The sequence below is a fragment of the Mytilus galloprovincialis genome, chromosome 2 (assembly GCF_965363235.1).
Source record: "Mytilus galloprovincialis chromosome 2, xbMytGall1.hap1.1, whole genome shotgun sequence".
In the NCBI taxonomy this organism is placed as follows: Eukaryota; Metazoa; Mollusca; class Bivalvia; order Mytilida; family Mytilidae; genus Mytilus; species Mytilus galloprovincialis.
This window is the reverse complement of record NC_134839.1, coordinates 77,366,035-77,393,770: the sequence shown is the minus strand read 5'-3', so window position 1 is coordinate 77,393,770 and position 27,736 is coordinate 77,366,035. Positions and strand designations below refer to the sequence as shown.

Here is a 27,736-nt window from a genome sequence, read left to right as displayed (position 1 = left end):
GTCATGTTGACTTATTTGTAGGTCTTACTTTGCTGAACATTATTGCTGTTTACAGTTTATCTCTATGTATAATAGTATTCAAGATAATAACCAAAAACTGCAAAATTTCCTTAAAATTACCAATTCAGTGGCAGCAACCCAACAACAGGTTGTCCGATTCATCTGAAAATTTCAGGGCAGATAAATCTTGACCTGATAAACAAATTTACCACATGGCCACAGACCACAATTAATTCCTCTATCAGTTCTTTATAACCTTTTGCATCATTAAAAAAATTACACCATGCACTTTTGTCAAATTTTTTGTGTGTGTAATGTACAGTCCTAGTCCAAATATATATCCAAAATTCAGAAAGATTGTAGCAATCACTTTTACAAATTTAGCCAATACACATCCATACCCCTATTGACAAGTCAAGAGATGTTCCGAAAACTGTAAATATTACCTTTTTGCACTTGGCCTAATCACTCATTCCAAATCAAAATCAGTTAAAATACAACATCCAAAAATTTATTTCACCTCTCTTCTTTCATTTCCACCAAAAAAAATCTAAGAAATGAGTGAGGAAGGGAAAGAAAAAAAAATAAGGAAAAATACACTCTAATTAAAAGGAACTATATTCGTGGACAACAAAAAGCGGGGTCATTAATTGTGGTCTTGGGCCACATGTCAGATTTGCTCTAAATGCTTTGGTTTTAAAGATATAAGCCAAAATATACATTTTACCCCTGTGTTCTATTTTTAGCCATGGCGGCCATCTTGGTTTGATGGCCAGGTCATCGGACACATTTTTTAAACTAGATACCCCAAGGATGATTGTGGCCAAGTTTGGTTAAATTTGGCCAAGTAGTTTCAGAGGAGAAGATTTTTGTAAAAGTTTATGGACGACAGACGACAGACGCCAAGTGATGAGAAAAGCTCACTTGACCTTTCAGGTCAGGTGAGCTAAAAATGGTCCTATTAATATTATAAATTCTTCACAAAAATCAATATGTTGATAGATCTGTCAAATGCTCAATGAAACTACTCAATACATCTACTTCCATGATCTGCATTCAACATGTTCAAACTAAATAAAGCTTCAGAGCTTTGTTTTCCCTTTTGCCGTTTTCTAAATCCTTTTTTGTACATGTAATTTGTAGATGGAATGGTTTGCTGGGATAAACAAAGTTATTGCATGGGCGTTGGGTTCCCAAATCATCTATTGGAGCTTTAACATTTTCAGTAAGGTTAATTCATTTGAGGCCTTACAGATTATATAAGCATATATATATATCTGGATATATATCTTAAATGGTTTTTGCCAAAGTGAATCTATCTATCATTAGGTTTCTTTAAATTGGTATCTTTTTTTTCTTAGACTAGCAGAGTAGTAGAATACAGATCAACTTACTTTAATTTATCCTTTTTTTCTTAGACTAGCAGAGTAGTAGATTAAAGGTCAACTTACTTTAATTTACATTCAATATCGGTACTGACATGATTCATAACATAGATATCTTTTTTAAATTCTCTGAAGATATATATTTATAAATTGTAAAGAAACCAAGGTTCCAACTCTCTTAGACCATAATAGTGAACTTGGTTTGGGGTCAGCCACTAGGTCATTTGTAGGTTGAGCATTCCTGGTACAGATAAACAAAAATATGCACAAAATTTATTATATAAGTTCCACAGTGTGCAATTGTCCAAATACCAGAAATTATTGGGTCAATAAAATTCAAATCCGCTGAGGCAAAGCCAAACTCAATATGAATTTAATTGACCCGATAAATTCCGTATTTAAAGAACAATAGACAACTTTCAAGTTCGATGCATTTCCGTCAAAAACTCGGGTTTTAGTGAACATCATTGGTGTGTTGAGGGGCATCCTCACTTCCGTTCCAAAAATGAGCAAATGGTTGGAAAACGATTATGCTATTTTGTAGGAATTATTCGGCAAATTAAATTCTCATAATTGACAATCAGCACTGCTGTCATTAGGGAATCGTGAGTAAGTACAAATGTACTTACAAAACAAACATTGCCTATAGTTTATCCTGCACAATGACGATCACTAAGACGCTTGATGAACCTTAATAGTGCAGGGATACAAGCAATCCCCTCTATCTGGTAAATGACGTCAGAAAGGCGTGCATAATTGAGGAGTTTTTTCCAGTGATGGATGAACTCGAAAGTGGTCTATTGTACACTGTGTAACCAATTTATCCTAATTTTGTTATATTACAAATGAGTATATTCAAATATATTTAATCTAAAAGTCAAACAAAAGGACTATGAAGCCACTCAAAACAAGAATGTGTCCATAGAATATGGATGCCCCACTTGCACAATCATTTTCTTTGTTCAGTGGACCGTGATATTGGTATAAAAACTCTAATTTGGCATTAAAATTAGAAAGATCATATCATAGGTAACATGTATACTAATTATATAAGTTTCAAGTTGATATGACTTCAACTTCATCAAAAACTACCTTGACCAAAAACATTATCCTGAAGTGGGACAGACGGAAGGACAGACGAACGAACAAACGGACGCAAAAGACCAGTAAACATAATGCCCCTCTACTATCATAGGTGGGGCATAAATATAGTTTTTTTTATTAGGTCAATGATATAAGGGAGATAATCCCAATTAATGTAATGAAAATATAGTACAGAAATTTATTGGGACAATATCAGCCAATCAAATTGTGAGATATTAGAGGGGGGCAGTATGGGGTCTAGCTGTTAACATGTTAACCCCACCTCCTTTTTGGTACAAACAGTTAACAACAAATTTAAAATACTGATAACAGTCAACACCAACTTTAAGGGTATACAGTACAGTTACAGGGGAGGTAATGACCTTGCTAACGTAAAATGTTATTTTCATGGACCCCTATTTTTTAAAACTACATTTGTTTCATTTTGCAGGGAGATTAAATGGACCAAATTTTATAAAACTGTAAATAGTGCAATTTTTTTTTAATCTGATCAATATTAATATACAGCAAAAAATGACGTTTTCTTTCTCAATTTATGATCATTTGATAAATATGAGTTATTTCTGAATAAAAAATGCATGCATTTTTAGGATAGTTATAAAATACAGAAATTACAAATCATTTAACAAAAAACAATTTCTGTTCATCTTTCAAAACAAAAAAGTTATGTCTTTCTTTTGAAAGGGAAAATACGGCAACAAATCCAAATTCTGAGCAAATATACAAAATTTTGACCTCATTTAACTCAAAAAGTAGCACATGAAGGTATATTTTTTATTACATATTTGATTTAATCAGACAAAAAATAGCCTACATGGAAATTTATCAAACTTTAAATACGGGATCAAAACTGTATCGTACAGACAGGGATATAACTCTATAGGGTTATTACAGGAAAATAACATACATTTGTTATTGTGGACTAAAAAATCAAAGAACTGTGATAACATATGTATGTAACATGTTTCAAAGGGACAATATACATCATTAGTTTAGTTAAAATGTATAAAAGTTCTATTGATATTACTTTTTTCCATATGTATACTTAACTATTTAAAGATATTACAGTTCATAGTTTGCCAATTTTGCATAGTACACCTACAGAGCTCCAGATAAGCTGCGTATTTGCGTGATCACGCAATACAAATAATAAAAAACCCAATGCAATTGCCCATTGCAGGGTTCAATAACCCAATTAATTCAAAGGAAAACCAAATTATATGCCCAAACCATGAGTTCTCAACCCTTTAATTGGCTACTGTTTGCGTTATTTACCCCTATCTGTTTACAGTCGTCGCGTAAATCTATGTTTATAATATTTATAATTGGAAATTTCCTTTCGTTCTAAAAATAGATCCCTGCATCAAGTAGCTGAAATGGGTCCCTGTTGGAGTTTTCCGTTGCTCAATAGGTACATGTACACGTGTTTTTGAAAACATTTCGGTCTTCTCTGCGATTATCCAATTAGCGTGTGTCATTTAGTCATATTTTTTTTTGCATTGCTCTAACTCGAATAATTCAAGCCCTTTCCGTGTCCGATTTTCTCCCACACTGAGCTGAGGGAAAGTTATGATAACAAGACTCAGCCAGTGTTTTAGGAAGCGTCCATCGAAAGCACGGGCGTGTGTGCGTACCTTCTAACGAGAACATTGCTAATAAACACGGGGTTTTGTCAAAAACGAAATCAGTTGGAAAAAGTGAAAGGCCAAATCAATTATGACATGATAAAGCATGAGAAACCAAAAGTTCTAAACCCAGATTTATATAAATTGAATAAACCAAAATCATTCAAGTATGATTAGAGTTTATGTAGTATTTTTTTTTTCATTTTACGGTTAATTAATGAATACACACACAGGCACTGGTCTCAGAATTTATTATATAAAGGTGCAAGACGAGTGCCTGTGAATACACATATCCGTTTTTGTGAGAAAATACAAAACTGGCAGAAGGTTTGGAACGGGACACAAATTAAACCTACAATTGCTCCTCAGTGAATAAACCAAATAAAACAGCTAGCAAATAACCCTAACCCTAAACCAGAGACATATATTATAATCATGACATTATATGTCTCTGCCTAAACCAAATAAAACAGCTAAACAAAGAAAGAAACATATTTAAGATGGAAAAAAATCTGGGGTTGATATTGCCTAAATATTCAATATTGTGTTGATGAAAAAACCCAATACATTCAGGAGCTTGGTGGTGAAAAACCCAATTTGATATTAACATGAGGGGTGAATTGGAATTGATAATGCAATTAAAAAACTTTATCACCCAATTATATAAGAAAATGGTAGGTAAAAAACCCAATTTCTGAATTCTTATCTGGAGCTCTGGACCTATATGTTATTACAGAGAAAATATGCCTGTAATAACTAAAGGGTGTTATCACAGCTTCTCTATATCACTTCAAAGCATTTGCTCAGACATACATCATGCTTAATAAGTAATTACAATGTAGTTTGATTTATTGTAAGAAATAATAACCAGAGCATGTAATGAGGTTCTGTGCAAGTTTCTCAGTAATTCCCAAGTGTCTTATATAATAAGTTACATTTCTTTAATAACTGAGCCTTGTTATCACAGCTAAGTTTATCCCTTAATAGCCTCGACTCATTGATATCGATTTACCATGGTCAATCAGAAATGTATTAATCTAATTAAAAAATTAGTTATCAAGGCTATGCACTTAGTTTCTGCGCAAAGTCTCAAGAGTTCCCTAGAGCCCACTATAAATGAAATAATTTTACAAATAACAAGCGTATGTTATTACAGATTTGGAAAATCTAAGGAATAAAGAGTAGACAACTCATGAAAGTATCTGTAATAACTCACGTAAGTTATTTTCTTGAATAACCCTATAGAGTTATATCTCTGACTGTCGTATGCCCTTAATATACCCTTTTCCCCAAAATCAAACCAAAAGCAATGAAAAGAGGAAATGCACACCTGCAATGTGTTCAGAACAACTGTACAAAGTCGCAAAATACCAAGCTCTTATAAAGCTAATCAAGTTTCAGATTACACACCTAAGTATGATATTTTTATGATGGACAGACAATTGAACGGACCGAATGGCAGACAAAGTGATTGACTCCAAGAAAAATGACTAAGTCATGAAGGGCCTCACCAGCTGAAGTCCAACTTTTCAGACATAAACAGTCTTCACGCTGAACTGCTAAATCTACAGGCCCGCAGCTCAATTTTTGAAATTTTTTAGTTAGATTCTGTTGGCCTGTAGGTCTGATTTTTACAGGCCCGAGAGCAATTTTACCAGCCTGGGCTGCCTGGGCTGCCACTCGTCGTGAAGACTGCATAAATAATCGATAATTCTTCATTGTATTGTTAATTATACGTTTTATTTCAATCAGTCAAAGCACACTTGGTGCGACGTAGGAAAGTGTGACAGACAGACAGATCTGATAGAGTGATTACTATAGGGCGCGACCAAAAGTCCAGAACTTCTGCTATTTTATTATAATTTTAGTTCATTTATATGTTTCGTAGTATATTGTGATGTTCATTTTATATGAACTAGTACATATTTTGGTTCAGGAAACGATCATTTAACTTCTTTCCCCCACCAACTTTTTTTAAAGTTAAATGATTGCTTTCTTAGGAGTCAGCTTCAGCCCGCCTACTGGTGCAGTATTTTCACCCTGTGTTGAAGGCTCTTTTTTGTCGAGCATGCGACTTTTGTCACAAAAGCGAGACATAGCTATCCTACATTCCGTCGTTGGTTATGTGTCAGCGTCATTGATGTCGTCTACGAATATTCACTCTGAAAATGGGGGGAGGGCGGGGCATACATCTTATCGCTAATCCCGGCTGACCCGGCCGCTTGAACTTTTGACATCAACAACAATGACTTTTCCATTGTCAGTCAGGGGTACTACTTGTACAAGTGTATTTTATTTACTTGAAGAAGTAAAAAAAATATACACATATAAGTAAATTTGTAGGATATTTATACAAGTGAATTTTATTTACTTGTATAGGTAAAAAAAAATAGGCTTAGTTATGTCCCTTAGGCATTCAGATTGTTTTACTTGTTACTTGTATAAGTAAAAAAATAATTCTTTCTTCTTTTCTTGAATTCTTAAGATTTCTATGTTCTAATTGAATTTTAAATTGTGTACCCTTTACAGATGTCTTTACTAATCATTTTTTCATGGACAATGAAAATCCCATTTGTCTGATATCTTCATAACACTGCTCATTTACAAGCCCCAAAGGAACAATTTTTGATTGCCTTGCGCAAATACCTAAGATCTTTGCTCAATCAGTTTCTTTGATGAATTAATGAGATGAAACATTGAACTTTAATGAAAAAATTTGAGCAAACCTGGGAAAAATCATAAAAGGCACGATTTTACATCTCAAAACTTGAGGATTTTTGTGGGATTGTAAGAAAAATTTACTTATACACATGTACAAGTAAATTTTTTAGAAAATTAAGGGGAGATTATTCAAACATTATTTATTTACTTATATGTGTATGTTTTTTTTACTTCTTCCAAGTAAATAAAATACACTTGTACAAGTGGTACCCCTGACTGATTGTGGTGTCAGATATTTTGTTTTATGATGTCAACATTTAACGGGAACCTGTGTGATATCCAGCAATGGCAGTCAAATAGCGATAAGGTGTATTGTCCCAGGGGATTTATCAGGTCAGGAATAACCACCAATTGGTGGATTATACCTCAATTGACGTATAATCCACCAATTGACATATAATGGTATAGACCAATTGGTGTATAATTCTTTGTTTTCCAGAACAAATTATTCCACCAAAATGGAGCATTGTTTTCTTAAAACCATATTATGGTATGAGAACTTGTCAACATTTCTTAGTTAAGTATAGTCACATAACATATATTGCATTTAAACAAAAATTGTATTTGCAGTTTCTTCTATTGTTTTACCTGTAATCACCTGTCAATGGACATCAATACTGTCTGCAGTCATGACGTGATCATGAGTACAACTCCAAAGGTGAATGGAGCTCTTTGTTAATACTTAACTTTTATTATCAAAAGTCAATCATGGTCAATAGTACAAATGTTTCAACAAAAGAATTGTTGTACATATACATTCTCAAGAGATGCAGCAGGCTTTGACAAAACTGAAACTTTCGGAGGACTCAATAAGGGTCATAAATTGGGTTGCAAGTTGCAAAATCATGCTCCTATCTCACACTAGCATTTTATTACAAAAAAATTGCATTATACGTCAATTGGTCTATACCAATATACCTCAATAGACAACTTTTGAGTTCGATGCATTTCCGTCAAAAACTCTGGTTTTAGTGAAGTCATTTGAGTGTTTAGGGGCGTTGTCACTTCCATTCCAATGTTGAGCGAGTGGTTGGAAAACTATAATTCTATATTGTACGAATTATACGACAAATTGAATTGTCAAAATTGACAATCAGCATTGATGTCATTAGGGAATTGTCATTAAGTACCTACAGAACAACCATTATTTCTAGTTTATCCTGCACAATGCCTATCACCAAGACGCTTGATGAACGTAAATAGTGCAGGGATACAGGCGACCCCTCTATCTGGTAAATGACGTCATAAAGGCGCCTTAAATTGACGAGTTTTTTCTGGTGACGGATGAACTCGAAAGTGGTCTATTAGTGGATTATATGTCAATTTAGGTATAATCCACCAATTGGTGGTTATTCCTGACCTGTTTATGGTCAAATCTAGGGCATCTTCATGTTAGGGAGCTACCATTTGATTTTTATGGGGGGGCTAGGATGAAATTTGAAAAAAATAGGCAGGACAGGAGTTTTGAGTAAAAAAAAAGGCAGGATGAGCAACTTGGTAAAAAAAAAAGGCAGGATGACAATTTGTGTAAAAAAAGTCAGGATAACTAGTAAAAAAAAAAAGGCAGGACCGAATAGAGTAAAAAATAAAAAGGCAGGACAGAGATTTCAACTAAAAAAAAAAGCAGGACAAAATTTTTCATCCTAGCCCCCCCCTAAAAATCAAATGGTAGCTCCCTTAATTAAATTTTTTTTTGATAGCATTTTAAATTTGTCAATATGATGTTTTTATCGAGCTTTTTTAAATAATAAATATAAAGTATGGGTCACCCAGACCAGAGACATATATACAGGTGCTGATTTGACCATAAATTCACTAGGGACTATACCCTCCACCTTTTTCAAAATCCGTTGTCATAAACATGATAAATGAAGTAGGACATGAAAAAGTTTCATGCGATGCGCTTGCAGATATAATTGTGGATTAAGGACACATAAATGTCATCTCGACTGTGTCATTTACTTGATATAAATATTATATTTACATGTTGGAAGTTGTACTACAAAAGTTAGCTGCTATGTGTTCCCGCAACGGAAGTCAACAATAGTTACCACCCCTTTCAAGTTAAATTGAAAAGTTCTGAAGAGTCAAGAAATTAAAGATGATTTTAGCAGTAATATTAGCTATTGGCATTCCAATCAGTTTGGTTTTATGGTTAACTAGTGTTGTTTACTCTTTCATTAGTGGAGGTAAATTAGTTTTCATTTGAGTAATAAGTAGATTGAATATTATAAATTATTATAGTAGCCTAGCTAGGCCAGGCACAGGCACTTGTTTTCTATCCATGACTATCTCTAGACATTTTTTTTCAAAATAAGTTAATCACATTCTAGAGGATACAACTATAAACTATTTATAAGTGTCTGCATCAGATGAGCCTCAAATTTTTATCATCATTTGTCGAATCACATTCTGTAGATACTATTTATAGGGGGTCTCATTGGGGGGGGGGTTCCGATCCAGGATCCTGCTTACTGTTTTGACAGATTCCTCTATCCCGCTTACACTATGTACGTAAGCAATTCTATTTTTTTTGTCATTTCCCGGGTCCCGCAAGACCTCATTACCCGTTTTCACGATACAATAATTTGACTTTCACGTGTCACGCTTACAAAAAATCGGCAATTCCGCGTCACACTTAAACCCCAATGAGACCCACTTTATATCAGCATCAAATGCAGGAAATATTTTATGATCATGATGATAATATTATTTTAACAAATATTTTACCGTCATTTCCTAGCCTCATGTATGCATTACTATACAATATGTAGTATAAGTGCCAATGAGACAACCCTCCATCCATTTGTAAAAGTAAACCATTATAGATCAAAGAATGTGCTTCAACATGGAGACTTCAAAATGGCTCACACCGAACAGCAAGCTATAAAGGGCCCCTAAAATAACAAGTGTAAAACCATTCAAACAGGAAAATCAACGGTCTAATCAATATAGAACCCAAGAAACAAGAAACACTTATGAACCAGATCAACAAACGACAACCACCATGACCACTGAACATCAGGTTCATGACTTTAGAAAGGTGCAAACAAATGCAACAGGTTTGAAAGTTTTATCTGGATCCATCTTTTTAACCTAAAACATTTCATGGTGTAACAATACGACATAAAAGGACACATTATATAAACATGATAAAACATTTATTGAAAAAAGGCTCACCTCATTAAAGTCATGAAAGTATGAAAACTAACAGATTTTAGAAAAAAATTAGACCATGAAAACCAAATTACCAAAAATTTAATTATGAACGACAGAAAAACATATCACAAAACCAATATGAAATAATTTTGTCCCCCAAATATCTATTTTGTCATTTTTTTGGTAAAACAAACTCTCATTGATGTATACTCCACATGTCCTTAGTACTGTCACGTATAAATAAAATAGTGAGTATATTGAAATTTATTGATATTATAGCATTATATTCATTAATTGGCAGTAACATTTCTTACCAACAAAAAAAGGAAATTCTGTTCATGTCTATAGCCAAAAAATTGTTAACTTACAATGTTACATATGTTGGCAAGTGTCAAAATGATTTGTTTCTGACAAAAAGAAGATGTGGTATGATTGCCAATGAGAAAACTATCCACAAAAGACCAAAATGACACAGACATTAACAACTATAGTTCACCGTACGGCCTTCAACAATGAGCAAAGCCCATACCGCATAGCCAGGTATGAAAGGCCCAGATAAGAAAAAATGTAAAACAATTCAAACGAGAAAACTAACGGCCTTATTTATGTGAAAAAAATGAACGAAAAACAAATATGTAACACATAAACAAAAGACAACCACTGAATTGCAGACTCCTGACTTGGGACAGGCACATACATAAATAATGTGGCGGTTAAACATGTTAGTGGGATCCCAACCCTCCCTCTAACCTGGGACAGTGGTATAACAGTACAACATAAGAACGAACTATAAAAATCAGTTAAAAAAGGCTTAACTCATCAGATGGACAAAAACTTTTGGTCAAAAGTATTTATTACCTGAGGCATGGCAGTCACTGACATGACTGAAAGATTGTGTTACATTCAAATGGAAATTGCAGATTGAAATTGATTACTGTCCAAAATGGATGTGCTCATTGCTGCATCAACTCCTTGTGATTGCTGCCTTTAGTGGTGCTATCAAATGTACATCAGCCTTATTAAACCATGCATCAAAAGGCACATACTGGATGTGCAGATTTTGTCATTGTTGAAGGCAGTACAATGACTCATTATTGCTTATAGCTTTGATCTTTGTCATTTAAAATCTGGTGGATTTGCCTCATTGGCAATCATACCACATCTCCATATTTTTATACTCAACATTATTTTCTTCTCTTTTTATTAAGTTTTTTTAAATACAAGTTCAATGAGGCCTGATTGAAGCTGTAGGCATTTATTTTTAGATTACAGTTCCTACATCGCAGCATGGAGATGGTTGGTAGCTATATTTGCATCTTTACTATTGGCATGGTATGGCTTGAGAAAGAAAAGTTTGGATAAATCTGGTGCAGTAGCAGGTAAGTTTATTCTGATTCACTTAAGAAATGAATGCTTCTTTTTGTAAATTTATTTGGGTGTAAAAGCCTTGACTGAAGTAAATTTTGTATGAAGCGCAGATTGATGTTAGCCAATCAAAATAACTTATTATAATGAAATATCAATGTAATGTAATTATTATGTGATGCTTGATGTGTTAGAAACTATTGACAACATCATAAGTTTGTTTTTGTAGTATGAAAAAGATGAGTTAAGATAAATCTGAATAAGTAAGTTTGATGATTTATTATGTATCCACTTTTATGTGTTTGAAATTTTAAAAGTTATTTCTTGCTGGTTTTATAGAGATTTGATTGAAAACTGCCTTCAATCATATCTTTATATAAAACCAGCAAATTTAGACAACTTTTCCTGTAATTGGAATGAGAGGAGCTAGGTTTGAAATTATGGAAATTTAAGTCAACATCAGGATGCAATACATCTTCGCTAGCCAAGGGTTACGATCCACTACTGTTCTCTTCACCCTTGGCAGATTGAGCCAACATTTGTGAAAACAATGTTGCGCCATCTATAGGAAGATTAAAGTCACGCCCATTCCGAATATATTATTCTTGACCAATGGTAGCACTTGAACTCTTCAATTTGGAGGTAAAAACACGGTAGCGTCTAGAACCTACACACTTGATAAAGCCGGAAACGAAAAAATAAGTCAACATTCATGCATCTGTGCATGAAACATACACAGGAACTTCTTTTTATTGATTAAAAACATTCAAGTTGTCACTAAATATAGTCGTATGTTTATAGAATGTAAAGACTTGTTGCACAATAAACATGTGGCAATTGTTTACAAACACTTTCTACATTTACACGTGATCATGTTATAGGCACTTTTTGATTGGATGCAGGGAGTTTCGACTGCAACCAATAAAAATCCTTACCTTGTGTCTCCGAAATTTTATCTCAATCCGCCAAGGGTGAAGAGAACAGGAGTGGATTGTAACCCTTGGCTAGCGAAGATGGATGCAATAATGTCTGTGGCAGATTCAAATAAAAAATGTACAAAAAAGTAAAATAAAAATCCTGAACTCCGAGCAAAATTTAGAAGGTCCCTAATCAAATAGCATATTCAAAGGCTGAAACACACCAAACGAAATGAGAGAGCCCTGGTGTAGTGGTTAGTGCATCGGACTACTAACACAAAGGTTCCTGGTTCGATTCCCGTTTGGGATGAAAATTTCAGGATCTCAATTTTCGGCTTTCCCTTGACACCATCTGCGAGTATGGTCTTGAGGAAACTATGATAGTCCGTCGGAAGGGGACGATAAATGGCTGACCCGTGTTAAGAGAGAGCCATATCTCTTGCACATTAAACACACCCTTGTAGATTTCGAAAAAGAGTAGGCTAATGCAGCTACAAGGCAGCACTCGCACCCGCAAAGTGGAAAGGGACTAATATAAGTTGAAAAACTTGTTTCCCAATCCACTGTAAATAAATATGTTTAAACTAAACCAAACGAATGGATAACAACTGCCATATTCCTGACTAGGTACAGGTATTTTCTTATGTAGAAAATGGTTGATTAAATCTGGTTTTATAGCTAGCTAAGCTTCCCACTTGTATGGAAGTCACTTCAAATTCCCCAAAACATCTAGATTGGTTTTGCAAATTGAAATGGATGATTGTACAAAGGCAGTAAGGTTTAGGATGTTGTTGTGTACTACGGTAACTTATCATTGCCATATCAGGTTTGGTATATTATAGAAGACACTACACAGCAACAAGAAGATATGATAAATTTTCATTTTTGTATCCTCACCTAGCTTAAAGTGATAACTACTATAATGGGAAAAGTTTTTATCACTTGGTTTCCATCTTCTGTAATCACTGATTAACATCTATTAAATGTTATCCTCTTAAACCAATTCAGACCTTTGATGCTAAGCGGACTAAGAAGTTCATCTACAGTGATCAAGTGCCTGATAAACACTGAGTTTGTGGGTTTCCAACCACAATCATGGCACAAATATTTAATTTATATCTAAATTGTCTGTGAGTGCTAGTTTTTCTGCTAAATGACAGTGGTTTTCTCATGCTTCCTCCAACAATTAAAAGTGTAAATTAATTGCCACAAATGGGCCAAGAGCCTAGACAAATGCTAGAGGATGAAACAGGTATTATCAATGACCTATAGTAACAACATGTGTCTTGTTATTTCAGGTATTGTAGCTGGTTGGTGTTGACAATTAGTAACATGTGTCTTGTGATTTCAGGTATTGTAGCTGGTTTGGTGTTGACAATTAGTAACATGTGTCTTGTGATTTCAGGTATTGTAGCTGGTTTCCTATTGACAATTAGTAACATGTGTCTTGTGATTTCAGGTATTGTAGCTGGTTTGGTGTTGACAATTAGTAACATGTGTCTTGTGATTTCAGGTATTGTAGCTGGTTTGATATTGACAATTAGTAACATGTGTCTTGTGATTTCAGGTATTGTAGCTGGTTTGGTGTAGACAATTAGTAACATGTGTCTTGTGATTTCAGGTATTGTAGCTGGTTTCCTATTGACAATTAGTAACATGTGTCTTGTGATTTCAGGTATTGTAGCTGGTTTGGTGTTGACAATTAGTAACATGTGTCTTGTGATTTCAGGTATTGTAGCTGGTTTGATATTGACAATTAGTAACATGTGTCTTGTGATTTCAGGTATTGTAGCTGGTTTGGTGTAGACAATTAGTAACATGTGTCTTGTGATTTCAGGTATTGTAGCTGGTTTCCTGTTGACCATTAGTAACATGTGTCTTGGGATTTCAGGTATTGTAGCTGGTTGGTGTTGACAATTAGGAACATGTGTCTTGTGATTTCAGGTATTGTAGCTGGTTTCCTGTTGACAATTAGTAACATGTGTCTTGTGATTTCATGTATTGTAGCTGGTTTCCTGTTGACAATTAGTAACATGTGTCTTGTGATTTCAGGTATTGTAGCTGGTTTGGTGTTGACAATTAGTAACATGTGTCTTGTGATTTCAGGTATTGTAGCTGGTTTGGTGTTGACAATTAGTTACATGTGTCTTGTGATTTCAGGTATTGTAGCTGGTTTGGTGTTGACAATTAGTAACATGTGTCTTTTGATTTCAGGTATTGTAGCTGGTTTGGTGTTGACAATTAGTAACATGTGTCTTATGATTTCAGGTATTGTAGCTGGTTTCCTGTTGACAATTAGTAAGATGTGTCTTGTGATTTCAGGTATTGTAGCTGGTTTCCTGTTGACAATTAGTTACATGTGTCCTTTGATTTCAGGTATTGTAGCTGGTTTCCTGTTGACAATTAGTAACATGTGTCTAGTGATTTCAGGTATTGTAGCTGGTTTGGTGTTGACAATTAGTAACATGTGTCTTGTGATTTCAGTTATTGTAGCTGGTTTGGTGTTGACCATTAGTTACATGTGTCTTGTGATTTCAGGTATTGTAGCTGGTTTGGTGTTGACAATTAGTAACATGTGTCTTGTGATTTCAGGTATTGTAGCTGGTTTGGTGTTGACAATTAGTAAGATGTGTCTTGTGATTTCAGGTATTGTAGTTGGTTTCCTGTTGACAATTAGTAACATGTGTCTTGGGATTTTAGGTATTGTAGCTGGTTTGGTGTTGACCATTAGTAACATGTGTCTTGGGATTTCAGGTATTGTAGTTGGTTTGGTGTTGACCATTAGTAACATGTGTCTTGTGATTTCAGGTATTGTAGCTGGTTTGGTGTTGACCATTAGTAACATGTGTCTTGTGATTTCAGGTATTGTAGCTGGTTTGGTGTTGACAATTAGTAACATGTGTCTTGTGATTTCAGGTATTGTAGTTGGTTTGATGTTGACCATTAGTAACATCTGTCTTGTGATTTCAGTTATTGTAGTTGGTTTTGTGTTGACAATAAGTAACATGTGTCATGTGATTTCAGGTATTGTAGCTGGTTTGGTGTTGACAATTAGTAACATGTGTCTTGGGATTTCAGGTATTGTAGCTGGTTTGGTGTTGACAATTAGTTACATGTGTCTTGTGATTTCAGGTATTGTAGCTGGTTTGGTGTTGACCATTAGTAACATGTGTCTTGTGATTTCAGTTATTGTAGCTGGTTTGGTGTTGACAATTAGTAACATGTGTCTTGTGATTTCAGGTATTGTAGTTGGTTTGGTGTTGACCATTAGTAACATGTGTCTTGTGATTTCAGGTATTGTAGCTGGTTTGGTGTTGACCATTAGTAACATGTGTCTTGTGATTTCAGGTATTGTAGTTGGTTTGGTGTTGACCATTAGTAACATGTGTCTTGTGATTTCAGTTATTGTAGCTGGTTTGGTGTTGACAATTATTAACATGTGTCTTGTGATTTCAGGTATTGTAGTTGGTTTGGTGTTGACCATTAGTAACATGTGTCTTGTGATTTCAGTTATTGTAGCTGGTTTGGTGTTGATAATTAGTAACATGTGTCTTGTGGTTTCAGGTATTGTAGCTGGTTTGGTGTTGACAATTAGTAACATGTGTCTTGTGATTTCAGGTATTGTAGCTGGTTTGGTGTTGACAATTAGTAACATGTGTCTTGTGATTTCAGGTATTGTAGCTGGTTTCCTGTTGACAATTAGTAACATGTGTCTTGTGATTTCAGGTATTGTAGTTGGTTTCCTGTTGACAATTAGTAACATTTGTCTTGGGATTTCAGGTATTGTAGCTGGTTTGGTGTTGACAATTAGTAACATGTGTCTTGTGATTTCATGTATTGTAGCTGGTTTGATGTTGACAATTAGTAACATGTGTCTTGTGATTTCAGGTATTGTAGCTGGTTTCCTGTTGACAATTAGTAACATGTGTCTTGTGATTTCAGGTATTGTTGTTGGTTTCCTGTTGACAATTAGTAACATGTGTCTTGTGATTTCAGGTATTGTAGTTGGTTTCCTGTTGACAATTAGTAACATGTGTCTTGTGATTTCAGGTATTGTAGCTGGTTTCCTGTTGACAATTAGTAACATGTGTCTTGTGTTTTCAGGTATTGTAGTTGGTTTCCTGTTGACAATTAGTAACATGTGTCTTGTGATTTCAGGTATTGTAGTTGGTTTCCTGTTGACAATTAGTAACATGTGTCTTGTGATTTCAGGTATTGTAGTTGGTTTGGTGTTGACAATTAGTAACATGTGTCTTGTGATTTCAGGTATTGTAGTTGGTTTCCTATTGACCATTAGCAACTTGTGTTTTTTCACTTCACTGTTGACATTCTTCCTGTTAGCTTCAAAGGCAACTAAATATAAGTCATTGATGAAGAAGAAGTTAGAAGAAGATTTTAAAGAAGGTTAACAATCTTGAATATTCTATAAATAGTGATAAAATTATACTTATTAACACAGACAAAAAAATTATTACAAAACGTTATTCCACTATCTTTTGAGTATAAATGTAATTCAATTTAATTATACCCCCGCTTTGAAAAAAAGGGGGGTATACTGTTTTACCTCTGTCTGTCCTTCCGTCTGTCCATCAGTCCATCAGTCCATCAGTTCGTCAGTCCGTTAGTCTGTCAGTCAGTCCGTCCGTCCCATGAATATTTTTCGTCACATTTTTCTCAGGAACTACACTACCAGGATTTCTGAAATTTGGTTTCAGGCTTGATATAAGTCAGCTATACTTTGTGATGCGTTTTCAGATTCATCACTCGACAACTTCCTGTTTACCGAACACTTGTATTATTTTACACATGATAACCAAGTTGAAAATTTTTGTCACATTTTTCTCAGGAACTACAATACAAGGATTTCTGAAATTTGGTTTCAGGCTTGATATAAGTCAGCTATACTGTGTGATGCGTTTTCAGATTCATCACTCGACAACTTCCTGTTTACCGAACACTTGTATGATTTTATATATGATAGCCAAGTTGAAAATTTTCGTCACATTTTTCTCAGGAGTTACTATACAAGGATTTCTGAAATTTGGTTTCAGGATTTATACAAGTCAGCTATACCGTCTAATGCGTTTTCAGATTCATCACTCAACAACTTCCTGTTTACCGAACACTTGCATATTTTTACACTATTCAAATTATCCACTTGGGGCGGCGGTATCATCAGTGAGCAGTAGCTCGCAGTTTCACTTGTTTTATATTTATTTATAATAAAATTGAGAATGGAAATGGGGAATGTGTCAAAGAGACAACAACCCGACCAAATAAAAAACAACAGCAGAGGGTCACCAACAGGTCTTCAATGTAGCGAGAAATTCCCGCACCCGGAGGCGTCCTTCAGCTGGCCCCTAAACAAATATATACTAGTCCAGTGATAATGAACGCCATATAAGCATTGAACTACTAAAGTTGAAGTTTATACAGGGATACTGAAAAGGGTATGGACTTGTGCATAAAGAGTGACTCTTTTTGAAAAAAGGATAAAGTTATTATACATTGTAGTTTATGATAATGATTGATTTACAAAGAATAATAGGAGAAATATTTTGGTGGTACATGTATTAATCTCAAGGTTCTGAACTCTCATCATTCATATCAAATAGAAGAATAAAACACAATCAAATTGCAATAAATCTATGGTATGCATGTAAATACTCAATTCTTCCTGATTCAGAATTTTTGAAAAATGATGCAGTAATTCAAATGAGTAGAATATCTGAACCTGGTTTTAAAGTTATCATTTGAGTCTTTCATTACACTGGTATGCTATGAATCAATATTATGCATATGTATTAGTTAACAATACAATTAAAACATTATTTGAAAAAAGAACCAGCACAGTTACATAAAATAGTATAACAAATTTGTTTATGTATGTAAATTTGTAGTGCCCTGAATTAACAGGATATGTATGGTTTTTATTGACAGGTGGACAAAGAAACTGGGTACAGGTTATATGTAATGGCGGTATAGCATCAATGTTTGCTATGATATACATGTTAGACAATGGGGTAGGAGAAATGCCAGTAGATTTTTCTAAGAGATATACACCCTCTTTCTTCTCAATGGCTGTCCTGGGAGCACTAGCTTGTAGCTGTGGTGATACTTTTGCATCAGAGCTTGGGACTGTCTTTAAGTATAATACACAACCTAGACTTATAACAACATTCAGAAAAGTTCCTAAAGGTGGGTATGATGTGTATTTGTTTCTCCTGTTAAAGGAGGTTGAATTATATATTAAATTATTTAAATATTTTCTGAATATAGAGTATTATACATTTCATTCAAAGAAATTAAGTTTGAGCAGTGTTGTTACTTAATTATAAGAAGACGTGGTATGAGTGCCAATGAGACAACTCTCCATCCAAGTCACAATTTGTAAAAGTAAAACATTATAGGTCAAAGTACGGTCTTCAACACGAAGCCTTGGCTCACACCAAATAGTAAGCTATAAAGGGCCCAAAAAATTACAAAAATTACAAGTGTAAAACCATTCAAAAGTTATTGTATTGTGGGCATTTTTCAAAAAGTTATTACATTACAAAAATAGAAATTGCTCTATGGCACTGGATTTAAGGGATTAATTAATTGATTTCCATTTTATTCTCTTGACCTTCAGTCATTATTGAGTATCACCTTCACAAGTGAGTTACATGTAGTTTGATAAACTGAAATATGTTTTTTCATCCATGTCCTTTTTTTTGTTTAATATATTATAATTATTCCTGCAGGAACAAATGGTGGAGTATCATTAGTTGGAACTCTTTGCAGTTTGATTGGAGGATTAGTGGTGGGTGTGGCCTATTATTTGACACTAATATTTTCTCTGTCAGATGTATACCTACAGAAATGTCCACCACAATGGCCTATCATTCTTTTAGGTACTATAGCAGGAGTTCTAGGATCCACTATAGATTCATACCTTGGTGCTATATTTCAATATTCTGGTAAGTACATAGTATACTGTGCATAGTGCACTTAATTTTGTTATCTCAAAGTATTGGTACAGCTTTATTCACATGTATCCACAAGTTTGAAAGGAGTTTACTTATTCACTATAGGCTAAATTTACAAGGCCACACTTAAAAATATTTTGGTTTGTCCAAACCCTACCCAAAGGTTGAGACAGTGGGTAGGTAGGCATTTTTTTTTTTTTTCAAAAAAAGAAATTGAAGTATCAGATGTTTATTAGTCTTCATGTCTATTTGATTAAAAAAAACTTTCAAATCAGGACAATAAAAGAATTTGAGTAGGCATCTTTTTTCTGGGTAGGTAGCGTTTGGGCAAACAAACCTATTATTTATTATGGCCCAACCATTTTGTATTATTTAAAAAAAATCTTAGGATGATTTTATATCATCTTGAAGACTTTAGATAACATTTTACTTGTAAATAGAACTCTTGTTTGAAATAGAAAAAAGAAATATTAACAGATGGCAGATTAATTTCTTCTTAAATAGAGATCATTACACACAAGGAAAGGAGATGCTTAAATAACTCCTAATTTTGGCCCTAAAAATCTGAAATTTTCACTATAAAGAAGTGTTGAAAATTTGATAATAACATATGCTAAAATGTCCAATAGTTTTGCTAACGAACGTCTGGCATATTAAATTATCAGCCTGATACATTTGATAACTGTTTGCAGCCAAAAAAGGTTTTCACCAATCATGTCATTAGTGAATTTCTAAAATCTTGAATTTTTGTAGAATTCTGCATAATATATGACAGTTTTCTGAAAAATTAATAGTGGCGCCACCCTTTGCCCACAGATTTTTTGGCTGAAATATGCTATACTCTATTTTTCAACAAAAAATTTCAATGGGCGAGGGTGGCACAACATATAAAATACTGATTAAGGTTGAAAATTTGAAAATTTCTAAGAAAATGGATGAAAATGAAATCTTTTCCTTTATTTGGCTTATATCTATGTAAGTATTTATACTGCAACTAGTTGTGTTTATTTCCTAAATATAGAATGAAATTCAAAACAGTGTGGCTGTGGCCATTGATTGACACATTAAATTCATCCATTGACTGAGACAATTTACGTGAACGTTTGTCTGTAACGACCACTGCTCACGACGTACCTACGATAGACATTTAAACTGTGGGGTCACCAAAGGTTTCTTAACGCCTTTAATTATAAAATAATTCGAAAAATTAATCAGGAATAACCTTTATGTTTTGATTTATATAATTGATATAAATCAAAACATCGTATTATTTCTGATTAATTTTTCGAATTAATTTATTAAGGTGTTGAGAACCTTTGGTGACCCCATAGTTTAAGTGTCTTTAAAAAGTACATAGTGAGCAGTGGTCGTTACATACAAACGTTCACCTAAATTGTCCCAGTCAATGGATGAATTTAATGTGTCAATCAATGGCCACAGCCACACTGTTTTGAATTTCATTCTAGTAACATAGCTATATTTTGTATAATGTCAATTTCATCATGGATCACTTTCTCCACAATCATGGGTTCATTAAGGGATGGAAATAAGTTGGACATCTGTGTTACTATTTAAAAAGCAATCAATGTATTAATTTAAGTTGCAGTATAAAAACAATATTAGGTCAATGTCATAAAAATATAAACTTGTTTGTACACTGCGCTAAATTGGGGAAGGACTCAGTAGAACCTTGTCCTTCCCCAGTTTCTCAGCCTCATACAAAAAAGTTTATATTGAACTAATATTGTATATGAAGCGGATGAAAAACTTTTTCTTAATATACTTTCAAATATCACACATCAAGCAATACTTACACTTTGATTTACTTTCATAATTAGAGTTTTTTTTAAAAAGAACACCTCTACAGGGCCATATTTTTAAGTTACCTGCTCTAGTCTTGTATGTATTAATAAGTCATTAAGTTTTACCAAGAAGACGTTTAAAAGTTCTATACCTTCCAATAGTTATCCTGGTGTAACTTAGTGAAGGAACCTGTGTGCATAAATAATTCTTATTTTGTCCAGAGGTTGTTTTTTTTTGTCCTTATGGCTTAATATGCATGAATTATTTGTTAACTAACATTTATTTGTCTTTTACAATCATTCTAACCTAATGAATGTGAATACAACAATTGAGAGATGTGGTATGATAGTAATAGTGACAACTTTCCTTAAGAGACACTTCACTGTACACTGTTCGATAATGAGCAAAATTAATAAAGCATATGAATGTGATGCACAGGATACTATATGATTTCTCTTCACTATAGACTTCTTTGTTTGATTTTGTCTGAATGCAAAAAATTACAAAAGAGTAATTCTTTCATTATGATAACTTGTCCAGTTGTCATAACTATTTACTCTGATCATACCCGTAGCCAGGGGGGGTTCTGGGGGTTCGGACGAACCCCCCTTGAAATCAAATAAGCACTGTTAAAGTCAACGTTTTGTTCAAATTGTGACTGTTAAAGTCAAGTTCATGAGTCCAACGAACCCCCCCTTGGAAATTCCTGGCTACGGGCCTGCTGATACTGACAGATGTTTTGAAAATAATTGAAAGACTCATCACATTGTCATCACATTAAAAAATCAAATAAGTGGCAAGAACTGTTGCTGTTTCGGAACTGAAATGATGCTTTTATTTTCCTGAAACCTTTACAACAATGTGAACCAATTTTTGTTGTTATAATGTTAGAAAGATTTTCTTTATGAATCTTGCTTGATAGAAAGTAATACTTATACATCTTAAGCTGAATTTGGAAGGGGCAATCTTTTCCTGGTCCATTAAGTGAAAAATTTGCCAGATAGCAATTGAGGTTCCTAGGCATCTCGAGTTAACCCTGTTTTAAAACTGATATTTAGTTTAATGTTCAGATCTTCTTTCCTTAGGTACCATTCCATTTATATATGGACAATGCTTTTTTTTTGGGGGGGGGAGGGTAAATCAGTACCCCTAAAATAGTTGGTTATTGTGGCCTTCAGTTTCATACTTCTCTGACTCTGAGTTTATGTTCAATTTTAAATATCACTCACTTGAATGCATTTTTGGGAATATAGTAGCATTTCTATATAAATACTTAAAAACATTACATTGTTACAACACCCTCACACTTACATTTCTTGTCACTGGAAAATCACTGAAATTAGCAATCTCATGCATACAGTTTTGTACATGAAAGATATTTTTTAAATTGTTAAAATACATTTTAAAAAAAAGAATTATTGCCCTTATATAGCATATAAAATATGTGCAACCATCGGAGACATTGGAACCCTGTATTTTTTGTTCAAATGTCTATCAGATAGGGAAGGTTTGACCTGGACCATCGATAATGGAAAGTTTTTGTGATATATGTGGTTAGACCTTGATCTTAATTTTTTTTTATCATAAAATTCAATCTCAATCATTAATCAGGCAAGGCATTTCAGCATGTGTACTCTTCTATTTCTTCTTTGTAGAACATTTTAAAGTATAATTTTCAGTGAGCAAAACAGTTTAAATATAAAATCATTGTTAAAAATACCCATTAGAGTAATGATGAATTATTTTTATTTTAATGCAATACATGCAAAGAAAATAAATTTGGAATTGCTTAATGTCCAAAAAATATTCTGTTTATTTATAAGTGTTCTTAAGCTTTGTTTTAACTGGGCAGAAAGCCACAAAAAAGATATGTTTCAGTTCAAGAGTAGTATATATCATGTTTAATGTGGAATTTTAATTTAAGTTGAATTGGTGTATTGGTTTTTAACATGCAATAAAGTTCATAGCTGAATAAAGTTCATTAAATACTAAATTTATGGGAAATTAAATATATTGTTTAACATTTTGCACTCTAATGTATAGGAAAAAGCATATCTTGTAGTTAGTAAATATTATATCCTCCTGTAAGATTTATTGTTTACAATCTCTGAGCCCATAACCTGAGACTTGTAAAGTTTATATAGAAATTTAGTTTTCACTAGATATTTTCTTAATTTTATATTTTTTTTTATAGAAATATAGTAAATTTGTTCCAAAATTTCAGCTTAAGATTATTAATTTTTTATTGAAAAGAATCTTTTTAAAAATCTAGTGATTTGTACTTCCATACTGGAGGTTCAGGTGCATTTATCATGTCCTACAAATATCGTACAAATGGCTTTTACACCATGATTTTAGTTTTGAATATCTGTATAAAAACATTTAGAAATACATATACATGCATTGGCAGATATTTGGGGAGGGGGGGTCTAGGGGTTGGAACCCCCTTTTTTTGGAGAATCAATGCATTTGAATGGGAGCATATAGTTGGAACCCCCACCTTTACTCAGGTTTGGAAACCCCTCCCCCTTTTTAAAATGGCTGGATCTGCCCCTGTACATGTATATATTGTTCATGGTAAATTTTAATGCTTTGTAAATTATAATTCAAAGTCTTATTTCATAAAATATTGACGGCTTATTTATTGTGTAGAAACCAATGACCATAGATTTAGGTAGATGTGGCATGAGTGCAAATCAAAATTAATTAAAGTAATTATATCTAAACGTCAAAGTACAGCCTTCAACACAGAGCCTTGGCTCACATTGAACAGCAAGCTATAAAGGGCCCCAAAAATTACTAGTCATTTTATACTTTTCCAGATCATGTAAAAATGATTAAAGGTTGATGAGATTAAAGGTTAACTAGATATTTCAGATGATAACAGGTTGATGAGATCTATATTTTTTTTATTTCCAGGATACAACAAAGTAACACATAAGATTGTAGAAACAGAAGGTAAAAATGTGGAATATATCTGTGGCTGGTCACTGTTAGATAATCATAGTGTTAACTTATTATCATCCTTATTCTGTGGCTTGTTGACACCTAAAGTGGCATTTTATTTGTGGTGGTTGTTATTGTGATAAACAATTGATCTATGTAAAGTTTAGTTATTCAAACTAAGTATAATCACCTTGAGATAATCACTAATGAGTAATATTAACAATTACTTCATTTTCCTTTTGATCTTTAATAATGCCTGATACTTTTCCAGATCATGAACAGGATACATAATACTCACAAAATGTTAAGCAATGAAATTAGGCATTAGTGTAACAACGTCACATGTTCATGTATATTCACATTAATACGTGTGACCTCATTCATCCCCAACCAAATGCTATGAAATCTATACACAATGCTTATTACTACAAAATGCAGATCAAGTATGAATTTTGGGTGTGTCACTTTAACTGTTCTAGAGTTATACCCCTTTACAAATGAAAAAAATGCTGAATATTTTAGTTGGTATTCTCAAACTTTAATGTGCCTCAACCAAATGCAATGACATGTATACACAATGCTTATTACCACAAAACACAAATCAAGTTTAAAGTTTGAGGTTGTCACTTTGACCATTCTAGAGAAATGGCCCTTCACAATATGAAAAATTGCTGAATTTTTCGTGTCCGTTCTGTAAAATCTGTTTGCATTTACCAAATTTTTGGACACTTATACAATATACTTATTACCACAAAACTCAAGTACGGTAGGGTCACTTTTACTGTTCTTCAGTTATGTCCCTTTATTATTGTATATGATATGCAAGTGAGACACATTCCCCATTTATTTGATACTGACTTTAAATATCAGCTTGAATATAAGCTAATTTTGATAGTTTTTTTTCAGCATTATCAAAACATTTCTTGTTTGAATGTTATTATTTTGAATCCAATAATTTTATTTTGAACAAAAATTGAAGATTCATTATTTAAATTTTACATGATTGATTTTCATAAGAAATATTTTTTATAGTAATTTTTGAGTTATGCTTAATTTGTACCAGCATTTTTTTTTTCATGTATTTTTTATGATGCTTCTTTTATTATCTATGATTTGAACCACACCTTAATTTCACTACAATATATATAGTTAGCATGATTTGTCACTTGACTGTAATTTCTAGCTCACTCAGATATTACAACCTAGCTATTTAAAATTACATTTTGTATCTTTTACAAGCATTTCCTAAATTTCAACATCTGAGCTGTGTCTGATAGCAATCGACCTTATGCTAATATGAATGCATTTGTAAACTTATTTCGGGTTGAGAAAAACTCTATGCAAAGTTTTATACTGTTTTGAAAATTTAGTTGAACCCCACAAAACAGACCAAAACTAATCTTTTATTACAAAATCAATCAAAGTCTTATTCATGTATATATATATTGTTGCAGAAAGCTCGACATAGGGATAGTGATCTGGCGGCGGCGGCGGCGGCGTTAGCTCACTTCTTAAAAGCTTTATATTTTAGAAGGTGGAAGACCTGGATGCTTCATACTTTGTATATAGATGCTTCATGTTACGAAGTTTCCGTCAGTCACATGTCCAATGTCCTTGACCTCATTTTCATGGTTCAGTGACCACTTAAAAAAAAAGTTCAAATTTTTTGTAATGTTGAATTCTCTCTTATTATAAGTAATAGGATAACTATATTTGATATGTGCGTACCTTGCAAGGTCCTTGTGTCTGTCAGACAGTTTTCACTTGACCTCGACCTCATTTCATGGATCAGTTAATAAGGTTATGTTTTGGTGGTCAAGTCCATATCTCAGATACTATAAGCAATAGGGCTAGTATATTCGGTGTATGGAAGGACTGTAAGGTGTACATGTCCAACTGGCAGGTGTCATCTGACCTTGACCTCATTTTCATGGTTCAGTGGTTATAGTTAAATTTTTGTGTTTTGGTCTGTTTTTCTCATACCATATGCAATAGGTCTACTATATTTGTTGTATGGAATGATTGTTAAGTGAACATGTCTAGCGGGCAGATGTCATGTGACCTTGACCTCATTTTCATGGTTCAGTGGTCAAAGTTAAGTTTTTGAGTTTTGGTCTTTTTATTATCTAATGCTATATGCCATAGGTCAACTATATTTGGTGTATGGAAATATTTTATGATCTTTATGTCAGTCGAGCAGGTTTTATTTAACCGTGACCTCATTTTCACGGTTCATTGCACAGTGTTAAGTTTTTGTGTTTTGGTCTATTTTTCTTAAACTATAAGTAATGTGTCAACTATATATGTTGTATAGAAGCATTGTTAGCTGTACCTGTCTGCCTGGCATGGTTCATCTGACCTGGACCTCTTTTTCAAGGTTCATTGGTCTTTGTTTAGTTATCTTGGTTAATGTTAAGTTTATGTGACAGTTGTAATAAAGCTTAGCTTTACACTTAGGACTATCAACATAATATCAATGATTAGTATAGAAGGCGAGACATTTCAGCGTGTGCACTCTTGTTCATAAAAGGAGTTAAAATCGGTTTGTAGATTATTCAGAAAATAAATTTTGAGAGAATATATTTATAAAAATATTAAGGGACGACATCAAAAGTTCAATGAAGGATAAAAAACTTAATTCACATAGTTTTTTCACTGACCCCCACACCCCCCCTCTTAACTTAATTTGGGAAAAATTGATTGACCAATAGGGATATATGTAAAATCGATTTTAGATTAACAAAACTTGCAGCAATGTTGACCCCCCCACCCCCAAACTATTTGATTTAAGTTTTTTATCCTACATCGATCTTTTGATGTCGTCCCTAAAGCAAGTAGAAATTGGTTTAAATTAAAGATTTTTTGGTATATTGTGAAAATTAAAATAATAATTATTGCTAATTTACTCCTGATTTGTAGTATTGACCTACCAACGTTCATTCATAAAGATTTAGCTAGAAAATATTGTGTGATTGAGGTAGGATCTGTTTTTTTTTTCCTTTCAAAATTATGCTTTTATTTACACCATGTTTGTATTAAGCTAAGGTCCTTAGATAGACCATAAAACAAATTTTTGGTTATTTTATATTTTAAAAAATGAATGAATTGTTTATACTCATATACCTTCACTTATGTACTCATATACCTTCACTTATGTCCCCTTAGTTATATGTGGGAAGACATATTAAATATGTCCAGCAGGTGCTGATCCAGCCATTTATAAAAGGGGGGTTGATAACCAAGGATAATGGGGGAGGGAGGGTTGGGGTGTCCAAAAATATGTCCCCATTCAAGTGCATTGGGTTTTTTTCAAAAAAGGGGGATTTAAAAGCAAAGAATTGATAGAAGTTTTTTAAACTTAGTTTTATTGGTTGTGAAGAAAAAATAATTTTGATTGAATGTCCATTTAAATAAAATCTTTCAAATTTCAAATTTCAAATTTCAAATATAAAGCTGCAATTTTAACTAATTCTGTATGACATACAGAGCAATTATTGCCATTAACCAATGTTTTTAGCCTTTTTTGGAACAAAATAATGAAGAATAAAAAGAATAGCGAAAGCTTAATTTTGATTAATACTCTTGATTCAAAAATCTTCATTACATTTGTTGAGGTCAAAGTTTGAAAATAATATTAGTTGAACAAGTTATCTCAGAGACTTGCTTTTGTAACAGATCTTGCATTTTTATGTTTTTGTATAGTAAAATATTTTGCTGTCACAAATATAACCTTTTTAGCTCTC

The 27,736-nt window shown here is 33.3% G+C and overlaps 2 protein-coding genes across 2 annotated transcripts in view; one reads left to right on the top strand and one right to left on the bottom strand.

Moving 5' to 3' along the window:
* Positions 1 to 8,907, bottom strand: part of LOC143064445 (uncharacterized) — a 38,613-nt gene extending 29,706 nt beyond the window's left edge. Inside the window, exon 1 of the mRNA XM_076237272.1 lies at positions 8,820 to 8,907. The gene's annotated coding sequence lies outside the window, so the exon portion shown is untranslated. The remainder of the gene's footprint in view (positions 1 to 8,819) is intronic.
* Positions 8,706 to 26,773, top strand: LOC143064449 (transmembrane protein 19-like). The gene is made up of 6 exons (XM_076237276.1): positions 8,706 to 9,024; positions 11,260 to 11,373; positions 16,543 to 16,680; positions 18,217 to 18,474; positions 19,020 to 19,235; positions 23,967 to 26,773. The coding sequence occupies exons 1-6, from the start codon at positions 8,937 to 8,939 to the stop codon at positions 24,131 to 24,133; spliced, it is 981 nt and encodes a 326-aa protein (XP_076093391.1). The 5' UTR covers positions 8,706 to 8,936; the 3' UTR covers positions 24,134 to 26,773.
* Positions 26,774 to 27,736: the final 963 nt, after the last annotated feature.